Source organism: Amborella trichopoda, chromosome 12, assembly GCF_054954075.1.
Source record: "Amborella trichopoda isolate Santa Cruz 75 chromosome 12, AtrichopodaSantaCruz75HAP2 v2.0, whole genome shotgun sequence".
In the NCBI taxonomy this organism is placed as follows: Eukaryota; Viridiplantae; Streptophyta; class Magnoliopsida; order Amborellales; family Amborellaceae; genus Amborella; species Amborella trichopoda.
Genome location: NC_142347.1, coordinates 43,427,459 through 43,446,523, shown reverse-complemented (window position 1 = coordinate 43,446,523; position 19,065 = coordinate 43,427,459). Strand labels below are relative to the sequence as shown.

At 33.4% G+C, this 19,065-nt stretch overlaps 1 protein-coding gene across 2 annotated transcripts; it reads left to right on the top strand.

The window, feature by feature from the left end:
• Window positions 1-9,302: 9,302 nt before the first annotated feature.
• Window positions 9,303-15,837, top strand: LOC18435310 (heptahelical transmembrane protein ADIPOR2). Of its 2 annotated transcripts, none has more exons than XM_006845356.4 (5): window positions 9,303-9,448; window positions 9,983-10,392; window positions 11,183-11,275; window positions 11,401-11,449; window positions 14,807-15,837. In XM_006845356.4, the coding sequence occupies exons 2-5, from the start codon at window positions 10,145-10,147 to the stop codon at window positions 15,470-15,472; spliced, it is 1,056 nt and encodes a 351-aa protein (XP_006845419.1). In that variant the 5' UTR covers window positions 9,303-9,448; window positions 9,983-10,144; the 3' UTR covers window positions 15,473-15,837. The 2 variants fall into 2 exon arrangements, with proteins under 2 accessions (XP_006845419.1, XP_020523789.1); XM_020668130.2 differs by lacking the exon at window positions 9,303-9,448 and adding an exon at window positions 9,545-9,670.
• Window positions 15,838-19,065: the final 3,228 nt, after the last annotated feature.

The window sequence follows — 19,065 nt, the reverse complement described above, 5'->3', positions numbered from 1 at the left end:
AGAGAGAAAGAGAGATTGGGTTTTTAGAGGAATAGGTTTTTAAAGAGAGAGAGAGAGAGAGAAAAAATAGGTTTTTAGAGACATAAATAGAGATTGGGTTTCTAGAAAGAGACTGTGTTTTTAGAGAAAAAATAGATATTGGGTTTGTACCTAGATAATGGGTTTTTAGAGAGAGAGAGAGAAGTAGCGGGGATTGGGAAATGTAGTGATGAATGGGTCATGTCTACTCACCCCTCTTTCTAATATGTTTTATTTCTCAATACTTTTTAGGGAAATTATCAAAACCTCGCCAACACCCTTTCTCACAATTTTTAGCTTTTTTCGGACTAAAATAACCTTCACGGTCGTCTTTTTGCTGTAATAGATACTAAGCTTTACGATAATTGAAATACTGTAATCAGTTGAAAGAGTAATAGGTTGAAGGAGTATTACGGTAATTAGAATTCCATAATAGCTTGAAATAGTATTACGGTACTTTAATTATTGTAATAGTATTACGGTATTTTAATTACTGTAACATTTTTCCAGTCAATTACAAACGCATATTGGTTGAAAAGCTTCAAATCGAAGCTAATATCAGGGCTACCCCTCTCCTTCCGCGCTCTTTGTGAACTTGCTTTGGAAGCATATAATCTCCACTCTTTGGATGTAACGATCTACTAATAGGATGAACATTGGCCAAGATTTCACATTCTCTGTAGTATTTTTAGTTTTAGAGTTTTGGGTCGTGGGCATTTGCAGAAAGGAAAGAAAACTTGAGAACACGAGTTACTTTAATACATAGCAGCATTTGCAAAGACCATGATATATAGCAAAATTTATAAAACGATAAAGAAGGAAAAAATAATAATAATTTGGATGAGCAATACTGTGTAAAGAAAAACCGACATCAAAAAATGACGAGAGATATTTGACAGAATAAATCATGACCTCTCTCTCTCTCTCTCTCTCTCTCTCTCTCTCTCTCTCTCTCTCTCTCTCTCTCTCTCTCTCTCTCTCTCTCTCTCTCTCTCTCTCTCTCTCTCTCTCTCTCTCGATCTCTCGAAGTGATGGTCTCTCTCTATAAAAAAACTCAAACGCACATATTCTATGGAGTGGAGTGAGAATTACTTGAGAGGAAGAAGGAAAGTAACAAGAGAGGGGGAGGGTGTTGCTTTGAAGTACAATAGCTTCAAGGATATGAGGCTTTCAGAAGTAATATCTACCTTCAATATTACTCAGAGGGTGTGAGACGCACCCATTGTTCTGTTTTTTAACCAATATATATTTTAATTGCGTAAGTTGTAGAGAGAGAAAGTAACAGGTCCATCAATCATAGAGAATTTTGAGAGATACTCATGATCTGATTTCGACGAAATTTTTGTGAGTTTTCCAAAGAGATATTCTGGAAGAGGTTCGCCTTCCTTTGGGATGGCATGTCACGAATTGAGGTTCTCCCTCTCTCTTTCTGTAGAAATTGGTTTATCTATGTAAGTCTTTGTTCTTCATTGTTCTGCTGGTTATAAAAATTGAAAACATTACAGTACTAAGCTTGTCGTAAAGAATGTGGGAACCTTTACGACAATTTAATTACCGTAATTCTACTTCAACATATTACGTTATTTTAATTACCGTAATGATCTTTTAATTTATTACGGTATTTTAATTACCGTAAATTTTAATATATTTTACGGTAAAAAAAAGACTACCGTAAAGGGTATTTTTGTCCTAAAAAAGTCAAAAGTTAGGAAAAATGGTGTAGGAGGTTTTGGAAAGTTTTTTTTTTTTTTTTATTTTCGATTTTATTAAAATATAGGTACCCTACTTTTTTTTAAAAAAAATAAAAGTATTTTAGCAATTTTTGTTTTTTGAGATTGCATACAATGAGATCATTTTACCTTTGATACAAAGAAATCACAATTAATTAAAACATCCAATGTGAAATTTGATAGCCCGTGTGTATCTCAAAATTCGAGAAATTTCTTTTGAAGTTTGAGCTTAGTCAATTGAATAAATGCAGCCATCTAATTTTGTATCCAACAATCAAGATTACTTGTCATCACCTTATACCAAAAGTAAATAGTCTCATTGTATATTTTTCCGTTTTTTTAAAAGGAAAACGCTTAATTAGAACCGAGGCTCTAAACAATCAAATTAGAGCCCACCTCAAAAATTTCACTAGAAGAGGTTCTTTTGATGCAAAATATCTTCAAATTGATCATCTCGACATCAAGATGCATGGACATGCGAAAGAAATGGATTTCAAGTTTTGAAAATAGTACATCTTGTATTGTATTTTTTGACCATTAATTTTTAAGATTTTCAAGTTTTCATAGATCTGCTCGATCTACACTATTTTGAAGTTTTAAATTTTATAATTAGATATGAAAATATATTTTAAGGCAATCACAAAGATTTCCAACATTGAAACCATAATTCTCGACACTATTTGAATTTGCACTCTACTTTGATTGTTTAGAGCCTCGACTCTATACAAACCACACCTTTTTTTAACTTACTATGCAACATTTGAGAGGGAAGAGAAAAAACAAAGATCTAATTGGGCCAGGATGGGCCTTTATTTGGGCCAACCAAGGCAACGCCCAATAGACCACAACCGGGTCGGGTCTATTGTGGTATTTTCAATGTTATTAAATTCGCTTCGCTTCTGCTGAAGAAGCCGAAGCCTTCGGATTTTAAGTATAAACTGAAGCGAAGAGAAGCGCGGTGCTGTCGGTTCGGTCAGATTTGGGCCGCTTCGGGCTGCTTTGGCCTACTTCGGATCTACTTCGGCCGAAGTTTTGGGCTGCTTTGGTAAAAAAAAAAGTACCTATATAAAAGTTTTTTAAAAAAACAAATTTAGATTTTTAATTGTTAATTTTTTTATTATTTTATATTTTATATATGAGTAATGATACTAAGAGACCCTTCCACACTCATGTGAGTAGGATCCCAAATGATCACCATTAAATTTTGATACAGATATCTAGAAACCCATCCGACCATTAAATTTTAAAATAAATATCTAAAAAACCCATCCAAATCCCACACGCGGGCATAAAGTTCAAACTTTTTCCCAAATCATCGAAATACGAAATTGCTTTATTTTTCTCATCAGACCACGGGTATTTTCAGGCGGGGCCAAATAGTGCTGGGGCTGCTGACTTGGACGAATGGAAATCTTTTAATTGAGCTTACCGAAATATGCACGTTGGGCCCACCCCTTGTGGCAGCTCAACAACGCACCAAAACTGTGGAAGCGTAAGCAACCGGATCATGACACGTGGAGGAGTTGTTCGTATGACGTGCACCACGTGTCCAGAAACAGTAAGACGATCCTTAGCGATTCGAGCGGCCACCAATTGACCTGGGATTGCCGAAAGTTTGAGGAAATTTCGTCAAAATTTCGGCGGTGGCCTTTAATTGGCGGATTGGAGAATGCAAAGTCGTTTATTTCAATTTTCAAAATTCAAATTTGATGTTTAGATTGGCATGTCTCTAATTGATATGATGAAATTTTGGGGAAACTTGGATTTATTGAGGGACACGGCTTTGGTGAGTCAGCCGACTGACCTATTACCGAGCGGTCCCTTAACTATCCAGCGCCCATCTCAAAGATGGATGTCAAAAACATTACATCTACTAAAAGTTAAAATGGATGATGAAGAAAAGAATTCAAAAAATAATATTTATAGTTTTTGAATTTTTTTTTCCAAATTTGGATTATTGTCATATTTGAGAATATCAAACCCTAAAATGTTTGATAGAAAAGGCATCTTTGAGATATATTTTGTAGGGAGACCGCACAAAAATAGTGTTAGTTGGCCAACTCACCAAAGATTCGACTTTGAATTAAAAATTTAGGTTAGCATATTCTCCACCACGCTTAAAATGAGACAATTCTCATAAGATTCAATCTCGTAATTTTCATAAAATTAGACAACTTTCAATTAGATTCAGTTGGTATTTCAAAATTAGACAACTCGACAACTTTCAATTAGATTCAATTAGACAACTACAGATGGTATGTTCTCAGTGAAGTCGGTGTATTAATTATTATTTTATGATAGATTAAGATGGGAACAACCAAAGCTAAAATCCATTCGAAAATGACGAATTCCGCATAAGATTAAAATCTTTTTATGGACTCTTTTGCAAAATAAAGTGCTAACAATTGATAATTTGAAGAAGAGGGGGAAAATAATCATCAATAGTTGTTTGTTGGGTAAACATGCTGAGGAGATGGAGATCATTTGTTCATTCATTGTCAGTTTACTTCAGTGTTGGACTTGGGCCTTTTAAATTATTGGTTTTCAAATGCCTTTACCTACACATCATGGATAGATCAACTCTCGATTTTGTTTTACCTAAAAAAAGGGTGATGATATGGTAGAACTTTAGGACTTCAATCCCATGGGAAATTTGGTTGGAGAGAAATATGCAAATTTTTGAAGGTCTCAGTTGGATCGGGTGAAAGATAAGATTTTTAAAAATGTTTGGTTGTGGTTTTCTTATACGAAATAAGGTTTCGGAATTTCAATTATTGATGCAAATCCTGGATGTTTTAAGTTGAATATTGATGGTAGTTCTTTGGGAAACCTAGGACGTGCTGGTTTTGGTGGTGTGGTTAGAGATTATCAGGGTGCAGAGATAATAACTTATTGTGGCTCGTGTGGGATAACTACAACAAACAAAGCAAAAATGTTAGCTATGCTTCAAGGTTTAAGGCTTTTGAAGTATCGTTGTGATCAATTTGCTTGGTTATGCTTCAAGGTTTAAAGATGTTGAATGATCGTTGTAATCAATTTGCTTGGTTGGTAGAAGGGGATTCTCTCAATGTTACCATCTGAATGTTTGGATCTAATAAACTACCTTGGAGCTTGAGAAGGTTTTGGTTGTAAGCTTTCGATATTTTTCGTATTAAGGTTGTAGCTTTCAATCATGGTTTTAGGGAAGCAAATGAGATGGCAGACTCGTTTGCTAAGGCTGGAGTGTTGGCACTGTTTTTGGTGCTCAAGTACTTCTCCTTTTAATTGTTGTGTTTATTTTCTTTTCAATGTAACTATCTGGGTTGATTGAGTAATAAAGTATTGAGATATTGTCAAAAAAAAATTTGGTATTTCAAAATTTCAAGTCTAAAAAATTATAGCTGAAAAAATAGGATATTTTTTATGGGAAAAGTTTATATAGAGCCGAGACTCTAAACAATCAAATTAGAGCATATATAAAAAATTTCATTAGAAGAGGTTCTTTTGATGCTCAAATATCCTCAAATTGATCATCTCGACATCAAAATGCATGGACATGAGAAAAAAATGGTTTCAAGTTTTGGAAATAGCGTATTTTGTAACACAATTTTTTACTATTAATTTTCAAGATTTTCAAGTTTTCATAGATTTGTCAATCTACACTATTTTTAAAGATTTAAAATTTATAAATAAAAATAAAAATATTTTTTAAGGCTATCATAACGATTTTCAGCATTGAAACTGCATTTTTCGACACTATTTGAAAGTAGGCTCTAATTTGATTGTTTAGAGCTTAGGTTCAATACAAACCACACCCAAGTTTTATTAACATATGTATTTGGGCTCCATTGGTTATGGTTTCCACATGTCTCAATGGATTCTCATCCATTATTTGGAGCTGAAGTCATAAAAATCTCCACTTGCAAAGTTAATTAAAATTGGGCGAAATGTTACTAAAAGGTTAAAAAACCAATCAGTAAAATGGCAAAAAGGTACCCATCAATTGCTTAAATTTTTTAAAAGAGATATAGTTATATTGTCTAAATGTTGACAACTTTGAACAAGTAAAGGCATTTCAACAGTTTGACTCATCTTGAAAAAATAGATATACTACCATAATTATCAATACCGAACCACACTTACATGTCTTAGTAGGTTTGATTCAAAGCAAAAAAAATGATTGTTAAAAACTAGTTAAAACCAATGTTTGACACGTCCAACTAGCCGGTTTAAATCGATTCAAAAAGTCAAACAAAGTTGAGTAAAAATAATACATTATATTTTAAAAAATAATTAATTATATTTTCCATGTATTTGTTAAATATAGTCAAACTAACGATAACATATTGCCCCTGTGTCCCAACCTTAATAGGGGCAATTAAAGAATTTATGAAGGACCCAGTATCTATGCAACCAAGCATGCATATGTAGAAATGCGGGCCTCTATTGACCAAGCATAGACTTCAAAAGAAATTTTCTTGAACTTTGTGACACATCCAAGCTATCAAATTTCGCATCAAATAGTTATAAGGAATTGTAACCACATTGTATCAAAGGTAAATGGATACAAGGTAAATGGTCTCATGGTATACAATCCCTTTTTGAAAAAGTACCTGTGTGAAACAAAAATAAGAAAGGAAACTCAAAATTGTAAATTCTCGTGATTTAAAAAATGCTGGATCGGCACGGAATAGCTCGGTCTGACTTAGGAATTAGTCATCCCATACCGATTCTGGCAATATATAGGAAATTATCTGGGTCTAAAAGAAAACTGACAATTTGCTACAGTAACACGACAATTTTGCTACAGTAAAAATGACAATTCACTGATTCAGATTGATTTTTAGCCAATTCACTGTTTTTGCGGGTATTTTTTTTGACGATTCACTTTTTTTTCTGCATAGTAAAATGGCGACCTGGATCGTTGATTCACCGATCCAGACCGGGTTTTGGTGATTCCTGATCCAGGTCAACAATCCGTATTTTGAAACACTGGTAATTTCAGATCTTTTAAGTCCCTCATTGATTTTATTTGGAGTTCCGGATCTTTTGAGTTACTCACTAAATTTTGTAGAATTTTGAACCCTTACCTAAAATAAATAAATAAATAAATAATTTATATAAAGTAAAAACTTATACTATAGACGTAAGGTGCCCCTCAAGAGCCCATGTAAACATATTGTTATGATATTGCAAAACCCTCCAATTGATTATCTTGACTTTGAGTTGTATGCATATGAAAAAAGGAAAATTGATTTCAAGTTTTGATAATTGTGTATCCTGTAACGCATTATTTGAATTGTCTATTTTCAATATTTTTAAGTGTTTATAGATCTACTCGATCCGAACCATTTTTAACGCTTTCAATATCATGATTAGGGATGAAAATAATATTTTAAGCTATTATAGAGTTTTATGATACCAAAACTACGTCTTTCAACATAATTTGTAGGCATGGCTTACTTGGATTGTTTAAGGTTGGAGCCTTAAACAAACCACACCCAACAAATAAAAGTGTCGTATCTTTTCACTTTTTGAAATACGAAGCAAATTATACACAAATCTTTTTCCATTCATGCGGTTCGATTTTAGATTTTTTGAAAAGAAATTGTCTACAAAAAGACTATTTATTTTTATTACAAGAAGATCATAATTAGTCACATTCATTAGATGTGACTAATTATGATTTTCAATAACACTCATTGAAGTTTTATATGTTTTCAATAACACTCTTACAACCACTTATTTAAAAGATAAAAATGATTATGACTTCTTTATATACTTTCCCTTTTGGGATTGTTTACAAAGAGAGTGTTGAAGATGGTCTAAATCACTCGTTATCATTTTCGTTTTAAGTGGAAGATCTAACCATTACTCCCGTCATTTTCGTTTGCTTCTACACTTCAATTTATGGTTGATTTAAAAGTATTATTAGCACATCATAATTTAGTTAATCCAAGACGTTGTTCTCTTTCGTTTTTTTTGGCGGATAACACCATTATGTCTATTATCATTAACTAAAAGTTTTGAGAGTATTTTGGTTATTTTATTTTTCGTGAATAATTTTTTTTATATTTTTATTATGTGCGTCTTGATGAGAAGAACACATACTTGAAATTTCAAATGATTTGGATTTGTAGAAAAATAAATAAAATTCAAACACTACCAGATATCCGTGATCGTCAGATAAGCTTAGATTCAATCTGAGCCGTTGGGCTCATATGTTAGCTAGTAGACAAATATCAACTTTTTTCAATTTTAAAAATTAGGCTATGAGTAATGTTAAAGTGATTTGGGAAATTTCTATTTGGATTTCGGTTTTTTTATGGTCTCAAATATGGGTAAATTTATTTGAATTTGAAATTTCAATTCCACCCCATTCAATAGACTTAAATAACATTAAGAGGCAGAATTTGTTGGATTTTACCGAATTTAGTTCAAGTCAAAAGATATTATATTCATATGAGAGTATACTGTCTATTTACTCCCTTGGATAAAACCTCCTTGTAAATAATTTTAGGACGCCAAGTTTGGGGATGTAACCTTTTCAACCTGTCCCATGCCTCGATAAAAAGATAGGTTGTGTTAGATAGACTGCCGATGTAAAATTTTATCAAAACTTATCCGAGAATTCTCATAAGCCTTTACAACTTATAGGTTAACCTTAATTAAAAAAATAGTTCTTAAGTGCACCTTCCGGGAAAAATAATGTCTCACGAATAGAGACCATCCAATTTTTAAATAATAAGACCTAAATGTTGGAAAACTCACATAGCAAAGTTTTTATTTTTGGAATATTCCTCTAGTAATTCTCAAGGGCATCCCAAAATTTCAGACTAAAAAAATCCCAAGTAATTCTTCTAACAAAGGGAGCAGAAGTAAATTATGCACCTGAGGGACCGTAGTATAAAGTTCTAACTTAGCAGAGCTTCATAAAAAAATAGAAGTTAGAAATCACCCTTCTTTTCACATTCGAATTCGAAATTTTATTTTTTGACTCATTTTGGAGCCGCAATATAGACCGAAATAATCCATCCGAAATTTCGTTCCGTAGTCCAACTTCAGTTCATCTTGGTCTATTGGTGCTCCACTTTATCGTCTCTGTACATAAGGAATCTTGACTGTACTAAAATAATCAAAAAATAATGACATAAAGGAAATAACATGATAACCCTCTCATCAATAATTTGGACGGTGATTGAATGGTGCTGGCCCCACGTACTCTAGCTCAGTGACCGTCAAACCCATCAATTGGACGGTGATTAATATTATTATTTTTCCACAAAATACCATTTAACTTGTATAATTATGCGAGTCGGTTTCGTGTTGTGAAGTCTAGAGAGAAAGTCTTACTCTTGTTAAAAAAAAAAAAAAAAAAAAAATTAGAGAGAGAAAGAGAGAGCGAGAGAAGGAAGGGGGGGGGGAAGGCATGAGTTTGGTTTGTTATTGGCGAGCAAACTCTCGACTTCAATTTTTTTAATCTTTCTCTCTCTTAATTTACTCTAATTTTGGTGGACGGGATAATAATAAATACCGGTTTTACATGGCCATATAACTTGGACGCATTTGGTTTGAAAACCAGTTTTAGAGATAGAGAGTTTTTAGTGTGTTTTTTTAGAGAGAGAAACCGCTAAGATTGGGCCCCAGATTTCTTGCTGTTATCCGGGCGTGTTTTGAGTTGCAGAAAGAGGCGTGCGAGTTAAGGCCCGGGCTTTTCCAAGGTTTTAATTCTCGAATATCATTTTTTTTCCTTTTTCATTTTTTTGTTTTTTTTGTTTTTCTATGTTTTTGTGTAAAATTTTATATTGTCATGGATTGGTTATAAAATAAAATTACCTTTACTGAAGAGTATTTTGGCCTGAATCCCTTCAGACTCATGGATCTGAAGGGCAAGAGGTAAATTTTCGAGTGTCCTTCAAACTCATGGATCTGAAGGGAAAAAGGTGAATTTTCGGTGATTTTCTTAAATTTTGAATGATAATTACTGGATGGCTTTTTATGGAGGTTAATCGGTTATCATTTTGTCATGTGTTCGATGTGTAGATGTTTTACTGAATATTGGAGTTCTTTTTTTAATTTTCTCAGTTCTATGAGAAATTGGAACACTATAATAGCTCATTTTATTTTTAAATACGAAATTTAGGGTAAAATAGACATTAATTAGGTGAGTCGAGGATAATGTGGGGAAATTTGGTGAGTTGTTCATTTGAAAAGATTCAAATTTCAGAATAGTTTTTTTTTTCTCAATTTTGCAGGCCTCAAATTGAAGCTTTACGATCACGAGTCTGAAACAGGGGTTTTAAGGAACAGATTTCTTTTCAAGAAACCAAAGGAAAACCTCGTATTCCCTCTATTTTCTGGGGAAGAAATTTGTATTTCTAGTATCGTCAAGAGGCCTTCAAATTAGGGTTTTGAGAATGGGTCGAATAGGTCTGGTGAAAAGGGGCGTTAATGGAGAAGAGAAGGTAATGACAGATGACACAAAGTTTAAAAAGGAAGCATTGAGCTGGAAGAAGATGGAGTATCGATTGGTGAAATACGATGCTTTGCCTGATTATTTGAGAGACAATGAGTTCATACTGGATTATTACAGGTGTGAATGGCCATTGAAAGAGGCATGCTTCAGCATCTTCTCTTGGCATAACGAGACGCTCAATATCTGGACGTATGCTCTCTCTCTCTACTGAGTTTGAAATTTTCGATAAACTTCTTTTAACTAACTTTCCCATTTGTTTTTTGCGTTTATGAAATTTGGAAAAATGGTTAACTTTTTCTTAACTATTTTCTCCATTTTTGTAATCTATTAGTTGGGGCAAAATCGTTATACTTTTTTTTTTTCATTCTCTTTATTTTTCTTGGAATTTTAATTTTCCATTCTCGTTCCTCTTTAGTCTCTCTACGAAATTTGGAAAATAGTAAATTCTCAGAAATGTTTTTTTCATTCTGTCTTTAAGTTATTCAGTCCTTTTGCACATGAAATTCATAATGTGCTGAAATTACAGAAATTTCAACTGTTGAACTTTCGAAATTACTGAAATTTTGATTAGTGTTCAACTATTTGGCCGAGTATGGACTCCACCCTTGGCCCGGACAAGTACCCAGATATAACAAGGGTATATTAAAATAAGAAAAAAGAAATAAAATTTATATAAATTCGTGGGATCTATGCGTAGAAATTATATATATAATTTGGATATGCTTCACACTGACTTGAGAGTTTTTCTTCTATTTTTGTATTGGGATTGTATTTTCATCTGGAGTTTTTTTTTTAAAATGTCCCCAATTTCTTTTGAAGTCCATGTTTTCCATATTTTGATTGGCTTAATTGGATTCCTTATGTTATTTCTAGATTTTTTTCTACTTCCAAGTTTAGTCGGGCTGGGGTTGGCTCTTAAGGCCCGACCTAGTTTTAAAAGCATTGATTTTGATATTTCCTTTGTTCGGTAATTATGCAGGCATTTAATAGGCTTTCTTCTTTTCCTGGCGTTAACAGTAATTAACGTGCTTGGAATGCCTACAGTTTTGGACATAATTTACGGCTTTTCCAGGTTTGGTTTTATGCTTAATTTATGCAAATTTAGTCCCATTTTTTTTGGCCTTTTTTCTTCTTTTTTTGTGAATTTACAGTAATACCTTCTTCTTCTTATATTTTGTGATTTTGTCCATTTTTCAGATCTGTCCCATCAGTTCTTAGCGCAAATATCTCCAGCTATTACTTCCAGGTAATTTTTTTATTTGATCAAAATTTAGTGAGGTTTAATTTGTCATAAAAAAATGATCTTTAATTTACGCATATGATTTCGCCAAGGCCTATTTAGGAATAAAATTACAATTGTCGTGTGATTTGCTGGGAAAGGACTAATTCAATTGTTGATAAAATTTTAGTGAGGTTTATTTTTTTTATAAAATTATATTGAGGGTAATTCATCATTAATTTTCCCAAGGCTTATTACAGAGTAAACTTCCAATTATTGAGTGTTTAATTGGGAAAGATCTAATTTAAAAGTGGTATCTTAGATGATTTAATTACAGAATATAGACATCAAGACTCCATATTTACAATACAGCCGCGTGAATCATACAAATTTAATTGGCATTTTGTGAAGGATGTAGTTTCTAGGCTTTATGGAGAGAAAAACTAAATCGTCGGCTTGAAAGTTGGTTTGAAAAACACTTCAGGTATGGGAAATCCTTATTACTGGTATTTAAATTTATAGCTAAAAAATGATATCGGTATCGGGATTTGTGAACACTTGAAAATGGACAGTCTAGATAATACATTTTAAATACACTAATTTTTAGGATTTGAAATCCTAATTTTTCCACATCCATTGTGTTTGTGGCTGACGTGATCGATTGGAAACTTGTCCAATAGCGGAACTACACTTTAGGTGAGATTTATGTTACGGATTTACTATTTTTTGTTTATAATCCCTATTCTAACCGTTTTCCTTCCGTTAACCATGGCCCTAGGGAATAAAGGAAAAATGGGGAAAATGAGTGTCTTTATGCTGGCGAATCACTAAAGTTATTTGGGCAGTTTCGACTTGTTTAGCGTGCGGTTTGTGTAGAGCCTAAGCTTAAAACAATCAAATCAGAGCCTACCTTCAAATAGTATTAAGAAATGTGGTTTCAATACTAAAAATCTTTGTGATAGCTTTAAAATATGTTTTCATATATTTTTTTAAATTTTAAAGCATAAAAAATAGTGTAGATCGATAAATTTATGAAAACTTGAAAAATCTAAAAAACTAACAGTCAAAAAATGCGTTACAATATACGTTCTTTCCAAATCTTGAAATCCTTTTTTTTTTTTTTCGCATATCTATGCATCTTGATGTCGAGATGATCACTTTGAAGATATTTGGGTATCAAGATAACTTCCTTTAGAGAAAGTTTTTAGGTAGACTCTAATTTGATTGATTAGAACCTCGGGCTCTATACAAACTTTTACCCTTACCCTTGTTTTATATTTAAAAATAAAAATATTTCAAGATTCTTTTGGCTTGAAAAGTATGGCCACCATTTCGCATGTTCTCTTATCAAAATTGGAAACGCATTAATTTGAAAGTGATTGCTTCACGTGATTGGTACTAGGAAGTTTGGGAAAAGTATATAATACACTAGAGGTGTAGAGTATGCATGGTCAATGGAACGCAAACATGCATCTTTCGATGATGCACGGTGGAGATTGGCTATAGTTAATGCCGCAAATTCTCCCTCATTTGGAATGGACGGTGGATGCATGTGGTGGATTATATATGCAACCGGTAGGGTTAGGTGTGTCGCAGGGCACAGTTAATTTTTGTGCGTCCCCATTCTAAATTTGAAAAAGTTTATATGAGGATGGCAGGAGAGTTGCCCGATTGGCCAAGCGCAAAAGAATATTTTGAACTTTGTGAGCACCACATGCAATCAAATTTAAACTATAAGTAATGCCAAATGATTTCATACTCCCGCAAGAGTATTCTATCCATTTATTCGTCTGGGGTAAAAGTCAATGTAGGAATAACTTTAGGATCCCAAAACGATGTAACCTCTTTAATCCATAGAACAACCTCACTAAATTTTTTTTTCAAAATTGCATTTTCCATGCACTTTGAAATAATTAATTTCTTGAGATCGAACATAAACTGTCCATTTTAAAAAAGTGGGGCTAAGTATTAGAAAACTAAAAATTCAAAATTTTCTTTTTTGGAAAATAAAATAATTATATAGGATCTAAAAATTTCAGTTGAAAAAATCCTCCTAACTAAAGCTTCTAATGTACCAGTTGCTCATGCACTCATGATCAATAATGATTTCCTTTATGCCAAATGTAAAGGGTCTGCGGCCGTTTGAAAAGAAAAAGTAAAAAAGAGTTTGTAATATACATGCACTTGTAAAAGATCTTGCAAGTTGTCACAATTGTGTATCCCCGTGAAAAGAAAGGGAAAAGGCCATAGATACAATTTTTCTTACTTTCAAGCTCCCTCCCATTGTCCCAAGACTAACAGTTTCAAGAGAGAAAATAAGAGAGAGAGTGTCAATTTACTAGGGATACTAACTCACGGCTTTATTGATACCTAATAGTACACCTCAAGTTGTCGAATGTGCACCATGATTTATATGGTCATGGTAACGGTTTTGAAACCCAAAATTACCCATCCAGATCGACGATCAAAAGATGGGGAATCGGTTGGGACATAATCAGATCTAGATGGTATGGGTCCCAGCAAGTTCCCCCCTAGAACAATACCTTTTTAATGATTTCTTTTTCTTAATTTTATCTAATGCTTTATTAGATTTCCTAAATCCCCACGTTCCCTATTTTAAACGTTTATTTCTTTTATTTTTAACATGTTTTTGGATAACTGATTTGGACTGATCCGAATTGCCGATCCAATAATTCCGCATGAGTCTACGGGGCCAACGATCCGCCCCATTGAACCGGTTTTGAAACACTGCCACAAATCGTGTTATTATGACATCACACTCTCCCATCATCATCACCATCCGTTCTATTCATGAGACGTTGGTGAACCTTCCAACCGCCATTGAGTTAATGATATACTTTTCTTTCTTTTATTTGGATCATATAACAAATGTATTCAATGAACTAGCTCCATTCCGGGAATTGTCAATTCGCGTGAGTTACTCGATCCGAGTAGCTTCGAGTTGTGTGTGCAACTTGGAGAATATTACAAAAAAAAAAAAAATTTATTTTTTAAAAAGATGTAGAAATTTCTCTTGTGATTTTCACGTTTTTGATGGTGCATGAGTTGCCATAAATGCTCTGCTCTTTATATATATATATATATATAACTTTTAAAGTGTTCGGGAAATCTGTTTTTCTAAATCTATTTTTCCCTATTAAAGCTTATTTTAACTTCATTTTATTTTACTTTTTGTACCTTTTTTTCAGATTTTTTTTATTTTTTTTGTTTTTAAGGCATTTTTGGCCTTGCGCAAAACATTTGTGAGTCCACTCTGACTCGCTCGAGCAACACAGCCAAATCCCTCCTTGGCCAAGCCGAGTTTCATAATCTTGAACTAACGTATACCATAGAAAACTTCCTAAGATTTGTGTTTCTTCACAGGAATTTACCGTGGGCAAAAGCCAACACCACACTGAATCGGGCGACCTATCCACCACAAACCCAACTCCACAATGGCCCATGCTAGTCTTCCTATGTGGAGCCATGACCTGCCTCCTTTGCAGCAGCATAAGCCATCTTCTCGCCTGCCACTCTCGGCACCTCAACCTCTTTCTCTGGCGCCTCGACTACTCAGGCATCGCGCTCATGATCGTAACCTCATTCATAGCTCCAATTTATTACGCATTCCATTGCCACCCCATCTATCGCTTCTTCTACCTCTCCACTATCACTGGACTTGCAGTCTTAACATCTATCACCCTCTTCGCACCATCCCTCTCCCGTGCAGAATTCCGACCTTTCAGGGCCGCTCTCTTCCTTGCCATGGGTTTCTCAGGTGTGATTCCTGCCGTTCATGTGTTGATCATGCATTGGGATAAGGAGGGGTGCATGGTGGCCCTGTCTTATGAGGTGTTGATGGCTCTGTTCTATGCCGGGGGAACTGCATTTTACGTTTCGAGAGTGCCCGAGAGGTGGAGGCCTGGCACCTTTGATCTCGCGGGTCACAGCCATCAGATCTTTCATTTGTTTGTGATGGGCGGGGCGATCACACACTATGCAGCTGTGCTGGTGCTTCAAGGCTTGCAATCAAAATTGAAGTGTCAGTGATTTTATGTACATGTAAGGTATGTATAGGTAGGAAATTGATACCCAACCTATTAAGAGCAAGGTGAGGGGAGTGTTGGGGTTCTTGGAGGGTTCTGAGATTGATTTAGATTGCTTTGATGGGTTTGTAATTTGATTCTACAGTGTTGCTCCACACATGGTCGTTTCTGCTGAAGTCCTCTAAGTGTGGGATTGGGGATATTATTTGTTCACGACATTTTTGACAATAGAAATTGTTGAAAAAAAATTGAGAGGTGGAATGTAAATTTTCTCAGTGTGTTTGTTGTTTGTTGTATGGAGCCATTTGGACCCACACTTATGTTGTATTGAGATCAAGGTTGTAAAGAAATTGGTGGTTCGATTCGGAATCGATGGAGTCAAACGGGGACTCAGGGGCACCAGCCCGAGTCTTTCTGTAATCAGGCAAGTCTTCATTTTTTTGGTTTTATGAATCGCAAGGGACAAATATTAATTTATTTCACTTCATAAAAATCTCTCAAATTTGTTCCAATGCATTTGTATCTTGTTGATCTGCAATAGCTCTAAACAAACTTTTCCATTCAAGACCCACATTCTATGAAATCTCAAGATAAAAATTCTTTGTTTTTTTGGTCCTGATTTTTGAAAACCAATCCACATTTCTATTGATTACTCATTATATTCACCACTAAGTTTTTTGAAATTTTTTTCAATATGATCCTTTTGGATCCCTCTAACAAATACAAATTATAATTTGTTGGATTGCAACCATATTTGAAAAGATTTGAAGTCAAAATTTTAGGACCTTTTTTCACACAAAATAAAAAATATTCATTTTTTGCAGTTAATATTTTACCAAATCTGTTCAAATTTCTCCAAAGATGTTTCTAAGATATTGATATAGAAAATACCTTAAAACCCATTTTTTGAATCAGAACGAAAAATTTCAAATATCGGTTTTTGTTTTCTTTTTTACTAATTTTTCTGCCAGTTTCTTCTCAAAATGTTTCTTGATTTTAGTTTTTTATTTTGTTTTGATTGAAAGATTCAAGGGAAATTATTGTTAATATACCTTAATTTTAAGAAAATCGCAAAAAAACCCAACTTCCTAAAACCTCATCCACACATTTTTTTCCCAATTTTTGGCATTTTCTGGACAAATATATCTCGCCCAGACCCTTTTTTCCAATTTTTGGCATTTTTTGGATGGAAATACCCTTTTACAATAGTCTTTCTACCGTAATGCATTGCAACCATTACGGTAAATAAAATACCGTTGTAAATAGAGATAGAATTATGGTACTTCTAGTACCGTAATAACTTAAACATCTATTACAGTAATAACATAGAGTATCACGGTAATTAAAATACCGTAATACTTTAAAGTAGTATTACTGTAATTTAAATACCGTAATATTGCCCGACTCAACACGAAAGATTTTCTACTCTCTCGAGCCTACTATTTATTTACTCCCTCGACAAAAATCCACGCTAGCTGTAAAAATTTGAGATTTGAAAAAGTACAGTTTGTGTGGATTTTTGTCGAGGGAGTAAATAAATAGTAGGCTAGAGAGAGTAAAAAATCTTTCGTGTTGAGTTGGGCAATATTACGGTATTTTAATTACAGTAATACTACTTTAAAGTATTACGGTATTTTAATTACCGTAATACTCTATGTTATTTCGGTAATTAAAGTACCGTAATAGATGTTTATGCTATTACGGTACTAGAAGTACAATAATTCTATCTCTATTTACAACATTATTTTAATTACCGTAATGGTCGCAATACATTACCGTAGAAAGACTACCATAAGGGTATTTTCATCATAAAATATAGAAAATTGGGAAAAAGGGTTTGGGCGAGGTTTTGGGAAGTTTGGGGTTTTTTTTTGTGATTTTCTTAAACTTAAAGTATATTAGCAATAATTTCTCAAGATTCTATTGAATGAAGAAAATATTTCATTTATTATTTTATGTGTTTCCTTTTTGTTTTGGGAAAGATATATATGCTTCCCTTACAACATAGGAGTTATATCCGCTCCCTACCATCCAGCTGTCCAATTTTGATCAAGAGAGCCACTCATCGTTTGATCTTAGATCCAATGTCACAAAGTATTTTTTTTTTAGTTTTTTATAAAAATTATATAAATATAAAATTTGGTACGTGCCATCTTCTCATTGGGGCGCACCTATAAAAAAATATTAAAAATAATTTTTTGATAAAATTATTGCGAGTTCAATAGAGGAATATCCAAAATTTGGTGTCAAAATAGTTTATAGGAAAAAATAAAAAATAAAATAGTATAGAGACGTGATATTATGATTGGAGCAATCTTAGCCCTCCATTTAGAATGAATGGTTGGATAAGGGAGAGGATAGAACTTCTATGCTGTAGGGAAAGCATAGAAAGCTTGCCCTTTGGTTTTTAGATAACCGAGACCGAGCTATTTGGAAAACTTTTCATGCGTACTCTCGGATCTTGAAGATTCAATAGCAAGGACAAATTTGTTATTTAAAAAATGTTGAAACATTGGTATAATTGTAATAACGCAAAAAATTTGGGAATGAACTTTGCGAGGATATGCATGGAAATTATCAAAGGGTGTGGTTTGTTTAAGGTAAAGTAAGGCGGACCTTCAAATAGTGCCAAAATATTATTGTTTCAATGTAATTTTTTTTTTTATGATGCTTGGAAGTTTATTTCCATTGCCAATTATAAAATTTAAAGCTTAAAAAATAATGTAGATTGAGCAAATCTATGAACATTTGAAAATCTTGAAAATTGATGGTATGGATAATACATTACAAGACGCATAGTTTTCAATACTTAAAATCTATTTTTTTTGCATGTCCATACATCTTGAAGTCGAGATAATCAAATTGAGGTTTTTTCAACATCAAAATCACCCCTTCTAGTACATTTTTGAAGTGCGCCTTAACTAGATTGTTTAAGACCTCACCCTTGTATAAACTTTTCCTTTTTTTTAATCCAAGACAATGACTTCTTTTTCACTCAATGATATTCTGGTGCTTGGTTGTCCTTGGCCCGATTCCTCAGTACCAAAATCGAATTAATATTAATTTTGAAATTTACTCATATACCAACATTTCATTATAGAGCGTAGGCTCTAAACAATCGAATCAGAGCCTACTTTCAAATACTGTCGAGAAATGGGGTTTGAATATTGAAAATCTTTGTGCTAGCCTTAAAATATATTTTCATCATATTTATAAAGTTTAAAGCTTAAAAAATAATGTAGATCTATAAAAATCTTGAAACTTGATGGTCCAAAAATATATTACAAAATACAGTATTTCCAAAACTTGAAATCAATTTTTTTTCTCATGCCTATGCATCTTGATGTCGAGATGATCAATTTGAGGATATTTGAGCATCAAAACCAGCTCTTCGAGTGAAAATTTTGATGCAGGCTCTAATTTGATTGTTTAGAGCCTCGGCTCTATATAAACTTTTCGCATTCATTTATTGCTATTTGCAATTTTGGATGTGGGTTGGTTTTTGTGGAATGCAAGATTCAAGAGTGTTCAAAGTTAAGTCAATATTCTCCCCCTTGTTTGGACATGCAAACACTACTAAGTTGTGATAGTACAAAA

What these genes read in the sequence shown, in the direction of transcription:
- LOC18435310 (XM_006845356.4), top strand. Translation starts at nt 10,145, where the DNA reads ATGGGTCGAATAGGTCTGGTGAAAAGGGGCGTTAATGGAGAAGAGAAG. An exon ending in GAGACGCTCAATATCTGGAC is followed by an intron (nt 10,393 to 11,182) that starts GTATGCTCTCTC and finishes GTAATTATGCAG; the next exon opens with GCATTTAATAGGCTTTCTTC. An exon ending in ATAATTTACGGCTTTTCCAG is followed by an intron (nt 11,276 to 11,400) that starts GTTTGGTTTTAT and finishes TCCATTTTTCAG; the next exon opens with ATCTGTCCCATCAGTTCTTA.